The following is a 20,132-nucleotide window of genomic DNA, read 5'->3' on the forward strand; positions in this document are numbered from 1 at the left end:
TGGATGCAGCTGCTCGACCATGGAAACCCATTCCATGAAGCTCTCTGCGCACTGTTCTTGAGCTAATCTGAAGGCCACATGAAGTTTGGAGGTCTGTAGTGATTGACTCTGCAGAAAGTTGGCGACCTCTTCGCACTATGCGCTTCAGCATCCGCTGACCCCGCTCCGTCAGTTTACGTGGCCTACCACTTCGTGGCTGAGTTGCTGTCGTTCCCAAACACTTCCATTTTCTTATAATACAGCTGACAGTTGACTGTGGAATATTTAGGAGCGAGGAAATTTCACGACTGGATTTGTTGCACAGGTGGCATCCTATCACAGTTCCACGCTGGAATTCACTGAGCTCCTGAGAGCGACCCATTCTTTCACAAATGTTTGTAAAAACAGTCTGCATGCCTAGGTGCTTGAATTTATACACCTGTGGCCATGGAAGTGATTGGAACACCTGATTCCAATAATTTGGATGGGTGAGCAAATACTTTTGGCAATATAGTGTATGTTGAAAATCTACATTGGGTTGTGGGATGGTTTAATTCGTCTTGGACTAGGAAGCAGGTCAGGGATGATCAGGAGATGAATGGAGCTTTAAAAAAAGGTGATACAGACCTGGAAGAAAAGCTCTAACCTGACTCCGCCAGATGGATTTGCTCCGCATATCCATCTGGAAACCTCCCGTTGAAGTAATTTTGGGAAGGGGCGAAAATACTGGTTAGCTGATTGGCCTATGTTGGTGATAGACGGGCCAAATGAACCAATCAGATCAACAAAGGATATAACGTACTAACAGAGCGACGACGAAGAGGAGCCAATTGATAGATCAAACTCTTGCCGAAACCAGTCGGGAGAAGAGCAAAAACATCTTTTCCTCTGAGAAAAGCCTCCAGAGCAGTGTTTTGCTCTTCTTGCAGTGAAGAAATACTCTGTAATTCCGATAAAACTTGCTCGATAGCCACGCTAACGCTAGTTTCATCGGCTGAAGCCGCCATGTTCTTTAGACTGAACTGTCGCGCTTCTCGTTGCGCCACACCTCAACCCTCCTCAAAGCCAACGCTGATTGGACGTTTGTTTGGTGAACGGCTCCAAATTTTCTTTAACGGAGAGTCTCCAGACTGATCTGCGAGTGAAACCTTGAAAGCTCGCGAGATCAGGATGGTCTCACGAGGCTAGAAAAGCTCCGCCTTCCTGCAGGATCAAGTGTGATTCAGCTCTACGATCAAGAGTGGGAACGGTCCAGTCAAAGTCCCGATAACATCTGGATTCAGATTATTTTCTGAAATGTGTAAATTGAAGTTCTCTGTCCAATCAGACTAAGCGTGATTAAAAAAAAAAATTTTAACCTCCAGAAAAGCTTTTAAAGGAAAGGTCCGCTCATATTCAGAATTAAAACTTCTTTAAATCTGAAATGATTCCATCCTGTCCAATAAATGATCAGTGTTTTTAATTCAGAGTCATTTTCATGTGAATGTGCTTTACTGGAGGCATCCATGTTTGTCAAAGAACACTACTGCCACCTACTGGTTAGTGACGTCACGGTGCGGTATCGGCTGTTGATCAAGTCCCAGTGCTGTATCTGGTGTTTGTCACAACGCGCTATTATCCAAGTCATCTTGAAAACATTCTTCTTCCAAATGTCGGCTACATATTACGTGTTTTTTCTCTGGCCAGAAGTTCGATGGCAAATCCTCCCTCTTCAAGTTGGCGATCCAACGACCAACCCGTCCGTGGAGGATCAGGAATCAGAAAGGTGGAATAACTCTTTTTTTCACTTTTACCCGATGTATTCCAGCATCCAGCTGCCATGCACGTGGGCATTGTCAGTTTCACTATAGCTCTGGTGAATTTCAATGGTGAAGTCCTCTGGAAATCTTCAATAATTGTTGTTGATTGCAGATGTGTCTAGTAGTTCCCATTGATTTAGCTTGTAAAGCGGGGAGAATGGCGCTAGGCTTACCGCACCGTGACGTCACTGCTGGAAGATGGCAGGAGGGAGGCAAAGATGGCCGCTCCCAGACTCAGTGATCGCGACGAAAATCATTTTTATTCTTTACTGATTAACGCTAAATTTAATTAAACCACTGTGAATGTATTAGTTTTAGGTATAAATAAGGATCCATTAATTATTTAGTGCTAACTGGACTTTACCTTTAATAAACATAGATCTAGATCCTGCAGCGATCCAAGACATTTAAAGTATTTATAGATCAGTGTTTCTATCTTCCTCTTGTTCGTTGCTTTTTCCTCCAACTGGCCTCAGCTGAAGGCCGCTCACCCTGAGCGCTGCTTCCGGTTGTTTCTGGAGGTTTCCTCTCCACTGTCGCTGCATGCTTAGTGTGAGAGATTGCTTTAGAGTCGAGGATAAAATGAAAGCAACTATCTACTGTCTCTACCTGCTCATCCAGGAGGAGTGAATCCTGCAAATTTAAAGCAATCAGCTGGTTTTCCTTAGACTAAAAACTCTGAACCAACCCGACCGGATGGTTTGATTGAAGCATCTCTAACGAGACTGAAGATTCCAGGAGCTCTAGAAATAAAATGAAGGAGCCACACTTTTCAGATTTTTCTTATTGAAACTTTTCTCTCTTATTCCAATGTGTTAAAATAAACCCCAGTTAAACGTCTGTTTGATGTGATAAAAATGTGAAAAAGTTGAAGGTTTATGGATAATTTACACTGCAAAAAATGTAAATCTCAATAAGTCATTTTTTTATAAATGAGTAGATTTTTTTTCTTGAATTAAGGAGGTAAGTGAGACATTTTGCTAATTGGAAAAAGACAATTTACATTTAAAATAAGAAAAAACAATTGCATTGTCTGATTTCAAATGCACATTACCTAATTATATTATTTTAATTAGACATTTTGAGATTTTGCCAATTGAGCAAGATAATTAACATTTGAAATAAGAGAGTTTTTTTTTGAGTAGATAATATCTATCTTATTTAAAAAAAAAATACAAATTCTATTGGCAAATTATCTTATTTATCTGCTCAAATTAAGGGTAAATACACTTAATTTAAGACATTTTCACTAAACTTTAGATGGTTTTTGCAGCGTAGCAGAGCGGTGAGTTAATGAGCAGCTCTGTCCAAACACTGATTACCTGCTGGATCTGCATTAAGCTGCGTGTTTGTCTTTCTGACAGCGTTTCCTCTCAGTTAAAGAGTCTTTTTCATGTTCAGTGACTCATTAAACAGACTGGTTCTGATAAGGGTCGGGTTCTGTACTAAAACGTGATTAAACTCCACACACTGCAAAAAATTTAAATCTTAATAAGTCAATTTTTCTTAAAATAAGTGTATTTTTTCCTGAACTGAGGAGGTACCTGAGACACTTTGCCAATGGAACAAGATCATTTACATTTAAAATGAGAAAAAAAACTATTGCATTGTCGTATTTCAAGTGAGTTTTAACTAATTATCTTATTTTAAGAGTAAAAATACTCATTACATTGGCAAATTATCTTACTTACCTACTGAAATTAAGAGTAAATACACTTAATTTAAGAAATCTTTACCTATTTCTAGATGGTTTTTGCAGTGTAGAGCTGGAAGAACAGCTGATCAGGAACATTTTAGTCTGGATTAGAGGATTTAAAGCTGAGATTAAGTAGAACTGATCCTGACTGTGCGACTGTCTGCAGCTGCAGAAAAGGTGTCTGCCTCTCACCGTCCGTTCAGGCTGCAGACACACAGGGAGGGACTTCTCAGGAAACAGAAACTTTGAATGACAGAGCTCATTTCCCAGCCCCCGCACCTCCACCCCCCATCACCTCCCTCTATATGTTCTCCACTCTGACACAACAACAAAACCTCCTCTGGCTGCTCTGAGCTTCAGCCGTGAGCCGGCAGACCGTCTATGGAGGATGATGGGGCTGTGCACGCTGCTTCTCCTGCATCTTCACCTGGGTAAGGTCAGCTGGCTTCACCCAGGCAGGCTGTCTCTGCTGGAGGCTTCATCTGATCTGTTCACCTTTTACTGTCTTTTTTCTGTGCTTTTCCACCTTTAAAGCCCAGATGAATGTGCAACAGGTCTCCAGGCTGCAGGAGGTTCTCAGCAGACTGTAGTTTTTGTAGATCTTTAAAGACTTTTCTCCTGTTCTCTCCCTCCTTCTGCAGCAGTTTGCATTTCCCTCCCGGAACCATCCAACGTTTCCATCTCCTCCTTCAACATGGAGCACATCCTCAGCTTCTCTCCGGGCCCTCGGACCCCGACGGATGCCCACTTCCAGGTTCAGTTCTACAGCTTCAGGTACCTCAGAGAAACTCCTGTTTATTCACACTTAGATTCTTCTTATTTTGGACAATCAGAGGAACCAACCAGAGCTGAAATCTAACAGAAAGTGCTGAGCATTTAACAAATCTAAAAGTTTCTTTCTGCATTTCCTGTGAAACGTAACTCAGATTGAATCAGCCTGGTGATTAAAAAAGAACCTGAATAATAAACTGATACCTAACCTGTAAAGGTGTGTCTATATTTGGAGTTTGCAGAAGTTAAGTCCTGTTTTGTTTTCCTGCTAAAACCTGCTTTGGTTTTTTTATAGCACCGACAGTTGCCAGGTAAGATAGCAGCAGAAGGTTTGTTCCTGGGTAAATTATTTTATAAATAAACCTTAAAGCAGCTGCTCTGACGCACTGATTGGATTCTGACGCGTCATTGAGTATTTTTATGACGTGGATCAAACCAAAAAAAAAAAAAAAAAACGACATCAGGAAGTCTGCGCCGGTGCTTCTTTTCCATTTTATGAAATTTGCAGTAAATTGCAGATAAGTTTCACTTATTGTTTCATTGTCTGATGAAAAATGAATCCTGTGTTTTCTGCTGGCATCCCATTGGAAGAGGGCGTCACCATAGTAACCAGCTGCTCAGCATTTTCTAACGCTTTTCTCAGCTGTTTTCAGACGAGTTTGACACATTTTTTAGATGCCTGTGAGTTTGCTGATATGTTTAAGGAAGGAACGGATCAAGGATTGGTGTTTTTCTGCCATGAAGACCAGATGGAAACATTTTTGTGTTTGGATTAAACTGAGTCTGTTAGCAAACCTGGAGATGAATCGCTGAAAACGAACGAGGGCTCGTTAGATCCGAAGGAACAAATCTGTTCCCATTGGTCAGCGTGAGGTCAAAGGTCAGGAGGTGAACACTGGAGCTGGATGTTAAGTGGAAATAAAAACTTAAAAATCCCATTTTATGCTTTAAGCATTTGGACTTTAAAAGAAATATTTATTTATTTATTTAAGAACTGATCTAAAAAATAAAGGAAATATTCTTAAAATCAGTGTATTTGCTGTTTAATTGAGCAGGTAAATTAGTGTTTTTGCCTTAAAATTAGATATTAGTCTAATTTAGTTGTTTTTTTTCTTAGTCTTAACATAAATCATCTTATTTGACTGGCCTGACCTGGTCACCTGAAGAAAAAACACTTTTTTCAAGAAAAATTACTTAAATTTTATATTTTTCAGCAATAAAATTACAATTCCTACAAAAGTTAAACAAAAACTAATTTTCTTACACATGTGTTTGCACTTAATTTAAGTAGGTAAGTAAAATGATCTAGCAGTGGAAAAATATATTTGCACCAAAAACAGTTTATATATTCATCTTATTTTAAGGCCTATAATAAGAATTGTTAACTGGAACATACAATCTGTCAGCTGCTCAAATAAAGAGCAAATACATTTATTTCTAAGATGATTTACTTTTGGATCATCTTTGACTCCAACTATTTTTCTTATCTTTATTTGCAGGAATCACTGACATAACTTCCTGTTATAAATGTCTCTGTTAAACAGTGGGAACATTTTTTTCTTCAGATTTTAAAATGCTGAAACAGTCTAATGTTTGTAAATGAATTCATGCTGAGACAGTAAAGAAAGAAAGAAAGAGAGAAACAGGACGGATCAACGTATTTTTAAGAAGCCTCTTGTTTAACCAGGTGTTTTTATTTGAGGTTTATCTTGTTGCAACCTGTGGCTGCATCACAGGGGGTTTCCATAACTCTGACTGACCCGCTTTGGTTTGGAAGAACAGTTTTAAAAAAACAAAAAGTGGATCATTTTAAAGACGGACAACATGGGCGCCATTTTAAATCAACTGGTTCGATTCAGAAACGATGATTTGGTCCCATTTCCTAAGAGCAGCTGAGTCCATTTCCAGCTTTTTTTATTGTCATTCCACTGTCACAAGAAACACTAATAATTCCCTCTCTGCCTTTAACCCATCCCCTTGGGGAGCAGTGGGCCGCCATTGTGCGGCGCCCCGGGAGCATCGTGGGGGTTAAGGGTCTTTAAATGTCCAGCTCATGTGTTTATGAACCTGTTACTGGTCTCATCCCATCATCAGGGCGTGTGAGGTTCCTCATTCGGCCTCAGAAAGGCGTCTATCGCCTCTACAGCTGTTTGATGTGGCAGCTTAGATCCTCCCAGCGGTTAAACAGCTGCTGCTTTAATTTATGCTTTTTTTTAAAAGTTTTAAACTTGTTTTATGGTGATTCTAGTCTGGTCTAACAAAACAGAAACTTTTCTAATTCCTGCAATTTTGGACAAAAAGGAAGATCTGGTACAGTATTCCTGATAAAATCAGAAATACTGTCTTTATTTGTTAGATATCCTAATTTAAACCCTTATTCTGAGACGTCTGAGTTTCTTTATGACCAGTGAGGGAACCAATAAATGGAGGACAATCAAATAAAAACATGTAATTAGATCTCTGAGGACAGGAAATGGTGTTATATATGGTTATATATTAAACTTCTTTCTTTAGATGTTGGATAAACTGGAGAAATAAAAACTATTTCCTGTTAGTGACTAAAGCTGCTGTTTAAACATGACTGATGTTTAAATAAAAAGAATAGATTTTTATGTAAATAATCAGATGTTTAATTGGACGCCACTGAGGCAGCAGCTGATGATGAACGGCTGATCGCTCCATTGTTTCTCCACTGAGGAGCCTCTAAGTTTCATTTTTGTTTCTGGAGGTCGCTCTGGCTGAGCGCTCGTCTTTCTGACTGATTGTGAAAGTTTCAGAAAGCAGCGAGTTTCCTGCGTCAGACTCGGCTTCCATGAAACATTGAACTGTGTGGCGTGACACGCTGGTCCTGCCTCCGGTCTGACCGCCTTTGCTTTCGCCCAGCAGGACGCGGCGGTGGAAAGCTGTGGTCGGGTGCGAGCAGCTGATGGCCGGGCAGACGTGCAATTTAACCGACGGGTTGATGGACGTGTTTGACCAGTACATGGCCCGAGTCCGGGCCGTCAGAACCAACCAGACCTCCAATTGGACCAGAAGCAGGGAGTTCCAGCCTCTGGCAGACAGTGAGGGACAAACAACACGAACAGAACATCATATGGAGACACGAAGGGTTTAAACCAAACACAGAGAACAACAAAACAATAGAAACAATAATCTGGTCTGAAGGAAGAATCGTCCAGATTAACTTCCCTCAATCCAGGATTATGGGTCAGGAAAAAGGCAGCTAGCTTCTGTGCAGATCCCACACACCCTGGACATGAACTGTTTAGACCTTTTCCCCCTCATTCTGTCTCTCTGACGCTTTTATCCGTCAGAGGAACCAAATCCAGATTATTTCCACCAATCTGACCACATCTTCCTCTTTAGCAGAAAATGCTTATAATCCAGATTACAGAAGAAATATTTCTATTTATCTTTCCTTATGTTTGCACATGAAACGTCTTTATTGGGAGCAAACTGGATCACAAGTCAAACCCCTTTCTGTACGAAACAACTTGGTGAATAAAAGTGACTCTATATTTAAGTTAAATAAGAATTAAAATCATTAAAGCTGATAGAATGAAAGCAGAAACAGAAGATTATAGAAGCTACACTATTTTACAGACTGTAGCATTAATGATCTTATTTTATAAAAAAAAAACAACAGAAAACATGGACTTAATATTAAAAATATATATAATTCTTATTTATCATCTGCTTTTGGTCCCATGGCTTCATTTCCAATATTTTATATTTGTCTTTATTTAATTAATGCAACCATTTTATAAACTATAAATTAATTCTACTGAAAAAAGCATGAAAGTAGACAAAAGTTTGTCATCAGGGTAAATTTGAAGTCATTCCCTTTAGTGAATATTTTATTTATTTGAGTCACAGTAATCTGAATCTTTTATGTTTTTTACAGCATATTTCCAGCATATTCTGCTCTATGAGCCATAGATTCAATTCTATTCAGTTTATTTCTATAGCGCCAATTCACAACACGTCATCTCAAGGCGCTTTGAAGTTCAACCAGATCATCCAGTCAGATTGATTAATTAATTCATTATAGATGGGACCGTTACACTGCAAAAAAATGAAATCTCAATAAGTCAATTTTTCTTAAAATAAGTGCATTTTTCTTGAATTGAGGAGGTAAGTGAGACACTTTGCCAATAGAACAAGACAATTTACATTTGAAATAAGAAAAAGTAATTGCATTGTCTTATTTCAAGTAAATAATATCTAATTTTCTTATTTGAAGAGTAAAAATACTTATTCCAATTGCAAATCATCTAATTTACCTACTCAAATGAAGGCTAAATACACTTATTTTAAGAATTTCTCTCTTCTTTCTAGATCGTTCTTGCAGTGTAGGAAGCTGTGTGGCATATTATTAAAGTTTGTGTTTTTATTTTATTAGTTCCCTTTTTTAAACATACTTACAAGCTGTTTCATACTTTTATTGAAGCATGCAGGTGAAGATTCTCAGTAATCCAGGTTATAGTAATTTAAAAAAAGTTGAAAAACAATCCTCTGGACGACATTCCGCTTCCCATCCAGGAATTAAAACAGACATCATCCGGTTCAATTAGCATATTTTCTAAACCAAAACAAGGCTTTGTTTTTGGTTCACTCTATAAAACCTGGAACTCAACGCTATTTCTGACATTTTGAATTGAAAAAGCTTCCTGGATGGAAGAGAAACATCTTTAAACTTAGAAACAAAGTCCAGTGGGTTGTTTTTTAGCTTTTGGGGAATTTTATTGAAGTAGGTTATTATGCTGTCATCTGCATATAATGTAATTTTTAGAGTATCTGAAAGAAAACATTTATTATTTGAGTCCAATTTAAGACGTTTATTACCAACCAGACAGTCCTGTGGTGCGTGGTAGGTCACCTTTATTAAATGAGAGTTTATTTGTAAATCCTAAAAGCTGTTTTCAGGCTAATTATCCAAGAATGTGCTTCTTTTCTTAATGAATAAATAGTTATTACAACTAGGGATGCACGATATTGGGATTTTGGCCGATATCCGATATTTTAAAACTCATGTAGCCGATAACCGATATCGATACCGATGTTAAAGCTGGACAAAAATAAGTAGTCATTGAAAATAGCAGTTTTGTTATCCATTTCTGACACTTTGAAAAATAATATACTCAAATATATTTTCATATGCTGATATCAAATAGATTTTTAAAAACGCGATATCGATCTATTTTACTTTTAAAATCTCGTGAAATTTCATCGTTCTGTTACAAACTCGTGATATTTTGCAAATTCTTGTGAGATTTTGTTAGTAAAATAGATCGATACCGTGTCAATATATCAACATATAAAAATATGGCAAAATGTCGTGAATTTTCGGGGGATTTCGTAGCATAACGATGACATATAGCAATATTTCATTAGTAAAAGAGATTGATATGGTGTTTTTAAATGGCAATATATCAGCATATGAAGATATTGGGATATTTTAATGGATCAATATTTTTTCCCTCGTCTTTAGAAGTTTTTAAGTCTGTAAAAAAGAAGTTTTTGAGGAAAAAAAAGAAGAAGTATTTTTTTTTTTTTTAGACTTTAGAAACTCGGAAGCTGATCAAATATCGGGTTAAATATCGGTGGGGTGGCCGATGTCCGATATTCAGTTTTAAGGCCGATACCGATAGGGGGCCGATTATATCGTGCATCCCTAATTACAAGATTTGGTTGCTTCCTAATTCAACACCTTCAACACTTGTATTTTTCACCTATTTTATAAAAAAATTTAAATATTTTTTGAGATACTCAACACAAACAAAACTAACTAAATACTTTGCATTTTAATGTGAAATTTGATTTATTATATTTATTGTCAGATTTGAATCTAATTGTATCCAATATTTTTTTAATTCAACTTAGTTTATTTAATTCATTAAATAAATAGATCTAGATTATCTGATGTCAAACAGTTTAAAGATAGAATAAAACTAAGCAGAATAACAATATTTTTAAGATCTATTTTATTTTATATATTTTTATTAGATAGCGACTGAGAAGCGCAGCTTAGATCTCATTTTTTACTGTATTAACAGATGACCGCCTCTCTGAGGATCTCCCTTCCTTCCCACCCTGATCTCTTTCCTTCTGTCCTTTAAACAGCTGTTTTGGGACCTCCTGAATTTTCGGTGTCAGGCTGCGGGAATTGTTTGATCCTGCAGATCCGAGACGCCACCAGGATTCTGTTTAATCACAACCCGCAGCTGAAGGACTTGGACTGGAAGCTGGAAATAAATGTGAAAAGAAACAGAGACGGAGCTGAGGTCAGAGTCTGTTTTTATTTCTTTTCTTTTTATTTCACATTTTCACTCTTTATTAAATCCTTCAACACTTAAACATACTGTACAGTGAAACCAATGTTGACAGTATGGGTATTGTAAAGTTACAACAATTAAATTCAGTTTATTTCTATAGTGCCAATTTACATCGCGTCATCTCAAGGCACTTTCCAGTTCACCAGATCATCCAGTCAGATTGATTCAAAGTTTCTATCTAAGGAAAACCAGCTGATTGCATCGACTCATTGACTTTTCAGCAATCCCTCGCACTAAGCATGCTTGTAGTGACAGTGGAGAGGAAAAACTCTCTTTTAACAGGAAGAAACCTCCAGCAGAACCAGGCTCAGTGTGAGCGGCCATCTGCTGAGGCCTGCCTCATGTTAGGTCAGCGCCATGTTAGCCCTGCCTCATGTTAGCACGGCCTCATGTTAGCACAGCCTCATGTTAGCACAGCCTCATGTTAACGCAGCCCCATGTTAGCACTGCTTCATGTTAGCGCAGCCTAGTGTTAGCTCAGCCTCGTGTTAGCGCAGCCTCATGTAAGCCCTGCCTCATGTTAGCGCAGCCTCATGTTAGCGCAGCCTCATGTTAGGTCAGCCCCATGTTAGCACTGCTTCATGTTAGCTCAGCCCCATGTTAGCCCTGCCTCATGTTAGGTCAGCCCCATGTTAGCATTGCTTCATGTTAGCGCAGCCTCATGTTAGGTCAGCCTCATGTTAGGTCAGCCTCATGTTAGCCCTGCGTCATGTTAGCGCAGCCTCATGTTAGCGCAGCCTCATGTTAGGTCAGCCCCATGTTAGCACTGCTTCATGTTAGGTCAGCCTCATGTTAGCACTGCGTCATGTTAGGTCAGCCCCATGTTAGCACTGCTTCATGTTAGGTCAGCCTCATGTTAGCACTGCTTCATGTTAGGTCAGCCTCATGTTAGCCCTGCGTCATGTTAGCGCAGCCTCATGTTAGCGCAGCCTCATGTTAGGTCAGCCCCATGTTAGCGCAGCCTCATGTTAGGTCAGCCTCATGTTAGCACTGCCTTTTTAGGGCTGCAACTAATGATTATTTTTTCGATAATTCGATTAATATTTGGATAGAAAAAGGTTACTTAAATAAGACTTTTTGAAAAATCAAAACAGGTAAAAATAAAACTTTTCCAGTTGATTTTCTGGATAAAGAATATTGACAGACGAAAGTGTTTTTTGTTTTTTTATCTTAAATGCAAAATGTTAGCTGTTTTTAATAATCTTGGTATAATTACTGATCTAAGTGTGTCACTCTTTCAGCTAAAGGCATGTTTTTTTATCCAGTTAATGATTAATCGCTAACTAAATTACTTGATTATTTAATAATCGATTAATCATGATTAATCTGATTAATTGTTTTTAGCCCTAATCGGTTTTTGTCTCCTTTCATGTTATAAACCCTAAAACTGGTGGAAGTCCATTAATTCTAGTTTGTTTCGGGTCATCGTTTCTCACTGATTATTTAGTTTTATTATTAGTTTCCTGGTTGTCATGTCGTTCTGTCTGAGCAACACTGTCTGGTTTTTGGTTGTTATCCTCTGAGGGTGTTTTAGTCCTCATATCGTCGTATCGTTTTTATTTGGTATTAAACTCATATCAGACCTACTGGGGATGAGTTTAATCAGCATTAAAGCTCTACAGTGGAAAATCCAGTGAATTTTGATTCCAGTGCTGCAGATTTTTACTAAATTAAGACAATAAAATAGCAGAAAATAAAAAATGAAACAAAAGAATAAAAAGTAACAGAGGCGTTTTCTAAGTTTTCAGTAGATGATCTGAAACACAATAAATAAACTTAGATCTTCAGAGAATTCATGTTTAAAACAATCAAAAGAATTGATCCTGGAAACGGGCGATGAGAAGAAAGCGTGTTTGGATCAGATCCAATGACCTGATAATTGATGACAGCAGAGGTTTGAAATTTTAAAAACCACAGTTTCCTCGCTAAATAAACTGAAACTGAACTTCCAGTTTCAGCCTCCAGCTCGCTGCTGGGCTCCCTGCTGGGCCTCTCGTTTCCTGCGCGCCGCTGTGCTGCAGGAAATGATGCGCTGCGGCGTTTTCTTGTAATTCCAAATATTTCACGGAAATTACATGAAACATGTTTTTAAAGATGGACATTTTGAAAAAAAAAACTATAACAGATTGTGGTATAATAATGTAATAAACATGTTGCCATATTTCTTCATAATGTGATTTCAGTGAAAGGCTGCTTAGGACTTCAGTCCTTTATGACAGAAAGTTTTCAGGGCGTTAATCCTTTTCTGTTCCGCTCTCCTTTGGGATCCCCTCGGACTTCATTTTAGGGACTTTGCTTATTTCCCAGTACCTCCTTCCTCCAGGGTCTACGTTCAGAAAGCTCCTTCTATTGCATTTCCACCCATAAACTTCTTAGTGTCTTGTGGAGATTGTGGCTGGGATGGCCATAAAATTCCTTACATTTTAAAGATTAAATCCTTGGTTTCGGGCCTATTGGAAGATCTCAGATCCCCCAGGTTGATCCGGAGCTACCGGTGATGTAGGTCAGACCCACGGTAAGAATAATAAGTATAAGGAGCAGTGAAGTTGTTTCTCTTCATTGACTCCCAGGATATTATAGTAGATGTACACTCACCGGCCACTTTATTAGGTACACCTGTCCAACTGCTCGTTAACACTTAATTTCTAAGCAGCCAATCACATGGCGGCAACTTGGTGCATTTAGGCATGTTGATATGGTCAAGACAATCTCCTGCAGTTCAAAGCGAGCATCAGTATGGGGAAGAAAGGTGATTTGAGTGACTTTGAACGTGGCATGATTGTTGGTGCCAGAAGGGCTGGTCTGAGTATTTCATAAACTGCTGATCTACTGGGATTTTCACTCACAACCATCGCTAGGGTTTACAGAGAATGGTCCGAAAAAGAAAAAATATCCAGTGAGCGGCAGTTCTGTGGGCGGAAATGCCTTGTTGATGCCAGAGGTCAGAGGAGAATGGCCAGACTGGTTCGAGCTGATAGAAGGGCAACAGTGACTCAAATAACCACCCGTTACAACCAAGGTGGGCAGAAGAGCATCTCTGAACGCACAGTACGTCCAACTTTGAGGCAGATGGGCTACAGCAGCAGAAGACCACACCGGGTGCCACTCCTTTCAGCTAAGAACAGAAAACTGAAGCTACAATTTGCACAAGCTCATCGAAATTGGACAATAGAAGATTGGAAAAACGTTGCCTGGTCTGATGAGTCTCGATTTCTGCTGCGACATTCGGATGGTAGGGTCAGAATTTGGCGTCTACAACATGAAAGCATGGATCCATCCTGCCTTGTATCAACGGTTCAGGCTGGTGGTGGTGGTGTCATGGTGTGGGGGATATTTTCTTGGCACTCTTTGGGCCCCTTGGTACCAATTGAGCATTGTTGCAACGCCACAGCCTACCTGAGTATTGTTGCTGACCATGTCCATCCCTTTATGACCACAATGTACCCAACTTCTGATGGCAGGATAATGCGCCATGTCATAAAGCTGGAATCATCTCAGACTGGTTTCTTGAACATGACAATGAGTTCACTGTACTCAAATGGCCTCCACAGTCACCAGATCTCAATCCAATAGAGCATCTTTGGGATGTGGTGGAACGGGAGATTCGCATCATGGATGTGCAGCCGACAAATCTGCGGCAACTGTGTGATGCCATCATGTCAATATGGACCAAACTCCCTGAGGAATGCTTCCAGCACCTTGTTGAATCTATGCCACGAAGAATTGAGGCAGTACTGAAGGCAAAAGGGGGTCCAACCCGTTACTAGCATGGGGTACCTAATAAAGTGGCCGGTGAGTGTATTTTAAATAATCTTGTCTCTCAGGTCAGCTGACCAGTTGCTCTAAATGGTTCCCAGTTGAGAGTGGAGGCTCAGAGGGTATGGGGCCTTCCCCAGCGGGTTCCCTATGCAGCTCTCCACCTTCATATATTTAAAGGAAAAGTCCGGTCAGCAAGGAATAATCAATGGGTCATTATTTATACCTAAAACTAATACGTCCGCGGTGATTTGATGAATTTACCTTTAATCACAAAAAAAAAATAATAATAATAATTTTCGTCGTGAGTCTGGGAGCGGCCATTTTTGCCCAAATATAGTAGCCCCTCCCTCCTGCCATCTTCCAGCAGTGACGTCACGGTGCGGTAAGCCTAGCGCCATTCTCCCCGCTTTACAAGCTAAATCAATGGGAACTACTAGACACATCTGCAATCAACAACAATTATTGAAGATTTCCAGAGGACTTCACCATTGAAATTCACCAGAGCTATAGTGAAACTGACAATGCCCACGTGCATGGCAGCTGGATGCTGGAATACATCGGGTAAAAGTGGAAAAAAAGAGTTATTCCACCTTTCTGATTCCTGATCCTCCACGGACGGGTTGGTCGTTGGATCGCCAACTTGAAGAGGGAGGATTTGCCATCGAACTTCTGGCCAGAGAAAAAACACGTAATATGTAGCCAACATTTGGAAGAAGAATGTTTTCAAGATGACTTGGATAATAGCGCGTTGTGACAAACACCAGATACAGCACTGGGACTTGATCAACAGCCGATACCGCACCGTGACGTCACAAACCAGTAGGTGGCAGTAGTGTTCTTTGACAAACATGGATGCCTCCAGTAAAGCACATTCAAATAAAAATTACTCTTAATTAAAAATACTTATAATTAATTGAACAGTATGTAATAATTTCATATTTAAAGAACTTTCAGAAGTTTGATTCTGAATATGAGCAAACTTTTCCTTTAACATAACCCAATATGCATTGATGTTATTTCATCTGTACCAGTGTTGTAGGTTTCTTAATGCTGTATTGTGTTTTAATTTTTTTAATTAATTATAATTTTATTGCTTTAGATGTTTTCTGTAACTCTGTAGCTCAGACTGAACTCTCGACTGAAACACTGAGTTAAAATCAGTTTCATAAAGTTGGACTCTAATGCGACTGCATTCTGACACTTAAACCTTTTTAACATTCAAAGTTTTATTTGGAGATTTCCTCACAGTGTTATTCTGAGAGCGACGTCAGACATCATTGACTTTCTGACCTTTTTCTTTCTAATTTCCTCTTATTCCCACAGCTCAGTCTCCAATTTTTTGTTTTTACATTAAAAAGGCAGCCTCTTCGTCACAGAGACCCGCCCTTCTTTTGCCCGCCTTTGTTTTCCTTAAAAAGCTTTGCTCCAGATCTCGACTGTCCTTCTTAAAACACAGAAGAAAAAACAGAGAAGTTTTGATCCAGCTAACATTTCTCCCAGTTATGGTTCAAGGCGTGTTTTCTCACTGTCTCCGTCTGCTCAAGTATTATGCGATGTCTCTTTGCCCTTGGGGGAGGGGGATCACCATGGCAACAAGTGGTTCTGTATTCTCTGAATCTGGGAATTTTTTTTTTTTATAGTTTTTTTTTTCTTCAATATATGGGAAAAGAGAAAAAAATGGTCTCATGGTGTGCTGAAGTTAAAGTTGTCGGGAAATCATATTTAAAGGTCAAATCATTCTATCTTAAACATGTTCATAAATGTACTCTTTATCAGACTATATTGTCCCAAAATGTAGAATAAAAAAAAAAATCCTGTCTTAAAATCGGTGTCGTTCTGCAGGCCAGTTAGTTCTACGTCAGCCTGAACACCTAAATTCGGCCAATCATATATCAATGGTCATCTGTCAATCTGAATTTTTCGCTCATAAAATCTTGATTCATATGTCGCAGCTAATATACGCACCAGTTGAAATCAGAATCCTTTCCTTTCCCATTGAGTTGCGTCCCAGTGTTCACGGGGATGGACGTCTGTGTCTTCGGCAGGCGTAGAGCTAACAGAACTGGCAGCGTTGCGAGGCAAGGGCTCAAACATGTACGGCTGGAAGCCTTCTACACCAAACCAAGCTTCTGCCGCCCTGGCGTCCTCTTCCACAACATCTTCGTCCCCGCTTTCCTCCTCTAAATAAAAAATGGATGACGGAGGAGACTCATCCACGACCTCCGACACTAAACTCTCCTCCTCTTGCATGTTTCCGCTGTCCATAGCGTTCCTTGACAGCGTCGTTTCTAAGTCACCAATTTAGTGCTACTTGGTCCCAATGGAATTTCCCATTGGGAACCTGCTAGCACTAAGTTGCTAACTGGTTAGCAACTTAGCACTAGTAGGTTCCCAATGGGACATTCCATTGGGAACCTATTAGTGCTAAGTTGCTAACTGGTTAGCAAGATGCTTCCGACAAACCGGCCATAACCAAACGTGCTTGCGAACCTTCCGTCACAACAACCCCGCCCCCTTGATAAACAACCAATCACATTCACTTTATTCTCTCGTGTAAAATTGGGCACCACTCGGGAGAATTCAAAAATGCAACGTTTGGAACGGCCGTGTGATCTTGAAGAGTTTGACTGTTGTTGCAATATTTGGTGTGGTTCATTTTTTTTACTCAAAAACCCGATTCCTCCTCTCATCGGCTGAATGCTCCTGAAGTCCTGCGGCTCTGAAATCAGAGGCTCTTCTCCGTCTCCAGCTAACATTTCCTGGCTTCTGCTCTATATTTCAGTTCAAAATGGAGGTTCCCTACAAACAGAAAACCGTGATCTCGTATCTGCAGCCGGGCGTGGAATACTGCGTCTTCGCCTCCTTCAGGTCCTTCATCAACCGCAGCAGCATCTCCAGTGAGCTCCACTGCGCCTTCACCAGTCCTCCTCCACCCAAACATATGTGTAAGCCCTCTGATTTCCCCCTCATCAGTGTTAGACTGCAGCTCTACACTGCCTCTGTGTGTTAAACGTCTGGTTTGTGCAGCCTGAGAAGGCTGCCTTCAGGAGCGTGTCCGAGGAATCTGACTTGCCTTGTGCTTCACCCTCAGTGTCGCTGGTCCTCGGCCTGTTTGGGGGTTTTACTCTTGTGGCGATCCTCGTCGTGGCTCGGGTATTCTTCAGGAGCAAGGTGAGCTTGGAATTACTGAGGCGACACCTAAGCAGGTCAGTTCACACAAAGAAAACCTTGTTGGAAATCAAAATAATGGGTGTTTTTATTTCAAATAAGAAGAACTCATGTGGCAGGAAGAGAATCAGCTGTTGGTGAAATGATTAGAATGCCAGCCTAATCAATCCTGCCTTTAATGCCATAAATAGATAAATAAATGTTCATAATGGCATCTTCCTATACTAGACTAACCATTTCAGCCTGATTGTAATCAGACCGAATAACAAATAGAGCCCAACAGGTGGAATGTAAACCGTTTACAGTCTAACTAGAGCGTCACAGTTAAATGTTTCGAACTAATTTCACTGTTGGATTCAGCCAATCAGAGAAATGTAAATATCAGGTTATTCCTCACTTCAGGGGAAATAGCGTCCAAAGCAGTCAGGAAAAGGGAACTGCTGGTCGTGCCGCCCGAAGCAACAACTGCTCGTATCAAGAGTTTGTTTTGACTGGAAATAACATTATAAGCGAGGGATTTATTTCCCCTCTGCTTTGCAGAAATGTTTTGATTCAGCCTCATTGGAGGGTTCTCCAGTAATGGGGGGCTTAGTCTTATACCTATACAGAAAAGACCAGAAACCAATGGATCTAATAAAACAAGGCTATATGCACTAACTGTCCATCCTAATAGTGATTTTGATGTGAAGAACCAAACACCCCGTGCAATAACCCTGCATAATAATCCTACTATTAAAAAAATGTGGAAACAGTGTATATACTGTATATATCCCATGCACGGTTTTCTTTCTTTGGCACCTTCTTCTTCTCCTTTGACTATTTTTAGCTGATGTAACGAGTAGATTTCTCCACTGTTAGATCAATAAACACAAACAGTCAATAAACTGACGTGGCGCCGCCTGCTGGTCGTACCAATGACTCCAACTGAGTAAAGCCACAGCTGAGACTAGTATCAGGGTGTTAATGAAAGCTCTGTGTTTCCACCTTGGAGCTTTCTCTCTCCGGTTCTTTACCTTAAAAGAGATCACTCTGGACAAACTCCTTAAATAACACTTCATAATGTTTTAGATGTATTAGATAACCAGGAGACATGACAACAGATTTTTACATAAATTGTAATCTTAATCAGTTCAGAGAAGTTGCTTAGAGTTACAAAAGGCAGTTGCTTTCTAACCAGGCTCACTTCTCGGGACGTGGGCCTGATTCAAAGTTAAAGAAGCATAGGCAGGTTTCAGATATTACAGTCTAACGATGGAACCAAACGACCCAATCATCGGTTACCATTTGCATGTTTCCAAGCGATACAAGGCTCTGTCTATATAAGACTCAAACTCACTGCGGATCCAGACGTTTGAATTGAGAAAACTTCCTGGAGAGGTGGCGAAACGTCTTCAAATCCTGGAAACCAAGTCCAGAGGATATTTTTTTAATTTTTACGGAATAACTGTATAGTCGAACAGAGGAACTAATTAGATAAACTACTTGGGAAAACATTAGTTCTGATGCACAACAGGCAGGTTTGACAGACTCACATTCACCAACAAGAATAAACCTAACAGGTGTTAATTAGGACGTGTCCATCTACTCCTCTGCCTCCAGTGACTAATTAATAATTGTTTATGTTACGTCAAGTCAGGAGAATTGACCAAAGCTACATTCAGTCTTTCACCCAATTGACACACAATCATGGTGGCAAGCTACATTGTAGCCACAGTTGCCCCGGGGCTCACTGACAGAAGCGAGGCTGCCATACACTGGCGCCACCGGGCCCTCTGACCACCATCAGTAGACAATGCAGGTGAAGTGCCTTGCTGAAAGCCGGAGCCGGGGCTTGAACCGTCAATCCTCCAATTGCAGGGCAAACTCCTACATCTGACGCCGCTGTCGCCCTCACTGTAAAGCAATCCTTCTGATTTTCTGTTGGATTTTGTGCTTAAACTTAATTAAATAACAAACATAAATCTAATATTTTGGCTTTTGTTTTTATCTTCCTTGTTGTTCTTTAGGTTGAAAAGCCTTATTTGCCCTGCATGAGGTCGACATCGCAGCCGTACATCTGCCTGATGAGCTCTCTGACTGAGGAGGACTGAGATACGACCTGAGGAAAACCAGATTTGATTTGACTTCATCTGCTGGATGGAAGATATTCATCAAATGTTTACTTTATTTGTGGAGTTTTACTCAGGGACCCCCCCCCTCGGCTTGAGGGGTTTACTGTACATTCCTGTAAAATAATCCTGGTTGATCAGAACAGAGACTGATCCGGACTACCGGAGTGTCTGATTCATCCTTTCTCTCTGACAGTTTGTTTCTGTCGTTCTTTTTCTCACTTGTTGAAGGTTTCTCTATCTGTGCCATTTAAATCAATGAAGAACGTTATGTTTGGTGAGTCCGAATGAAGATCTGAGCCTTTTGTTTGTTAGTAAATACAAGAACATGAAATAAATACACAGGTTATTTTTCTACATTTTATTGAGTCTCTGAATTCTACATTTATAATGTTTTTGTAAAGTCTGATTCATGTCATAGAGAAGCTAAATGTTTGTTTAAATGGAGCAACCTGAGCCTTAGCTTCAGCTTAACCTCAAGTGCTGATAAAAATGAAAAATCCAGACTTACATGGTA

The 20,132-nt window shown here is 39.9% G+C and overlaps 1 protein-coding gene across 3 annotated transcripts; it reads left to right on the plus strand.

Annotated features, from left to right (window-relative positions):
• Positions 1 to 3,724: 3,724 nt before the first annotated feature.
• LOC119777365 (interferon alpha/beta receptor 2-like) lies at positions 3,725 to 19,620 on the plus strand. Of its 3 annotated transcripts, none has more exons than XM_038276215.1 (7): positions 3,725 to 3,905; positions 4,116 to 4,248; positions 7,129 to 7,307; positions 10,369 to 10,529; positions 17,122 to 17,284; positions 17,431 to 17,545; positions 19,514 to 19,620. In XM_038276215.1, the coding sequence occupies exons 1-7, from the start codon at positions 3,863 to 3,865 to the stop codon at positions 19,539 to 19,541; spliced, it is 822 nt and encodes a 273-aa protein (XP_038132143.1). In that variant the 5' UTR covers positions 3,725 to 3,862; the 3' UTR covers positions 19,542 to 19,620. The 3 variants fall into 3 exon arrangements, with proteins under 3 accessions (XP_038132143.1, XP_038132141.1, XP_038132142.1); XM_038276213.1 differs by having other exon boundaries at positions 3,726 to 3,905; positions 17,431 to 17,510; XM_038276214.1 differs by having other exon boundaries at positions 3,727 to 3,905; positions 7,132 to 7,307; positions 17,431 to 17,510.
• Positions 19,621 to 20,132: the final 512 nt, after the last annotated feature.

Source organism: Cyprinodon tularosa, unplaced genomic scaffold, assembly GCF_016077235.1.
Source record: "Cyprinodon tularosa strain WSP-4 unplaced genomic scaffold, ASM1607723v1 ctg123, whole genome shotgun sequence".
Classification (NCBI taxonomy): domain Eukaryota; kingdom Metazoa; phylum Chordata; class Actinopteri; order Cyprinodontiformes; family Cyprinodontidae; genus Cyprinodon; species Cyprinodon tularosa.

Bases quoted from the DNA above. Each gene is read 5' to 3' on its own strand.
- LOC119777365 (XM_038276213.1), top strand. From the start codon at position 3,863: ATGATGGGGCTGTGCACGCTGCTTCTCCTGCATCTTCACCTGG. The intron at 7,308-10,368 runs GTGAGGGACAAA...TCCTTTAAACAG, and splicing joins GTTCCAGCCTCTGGCAGACA to CTGTTTTGGGACCTCCTGAA. The intron at 17,285-17,430 runs GTAAGCCCTCTG...CTTCACCCTCAG, and splicing joins TCCTCCACCCAAACATATGT to TGTCGCTGGTCCTCGGCCTG.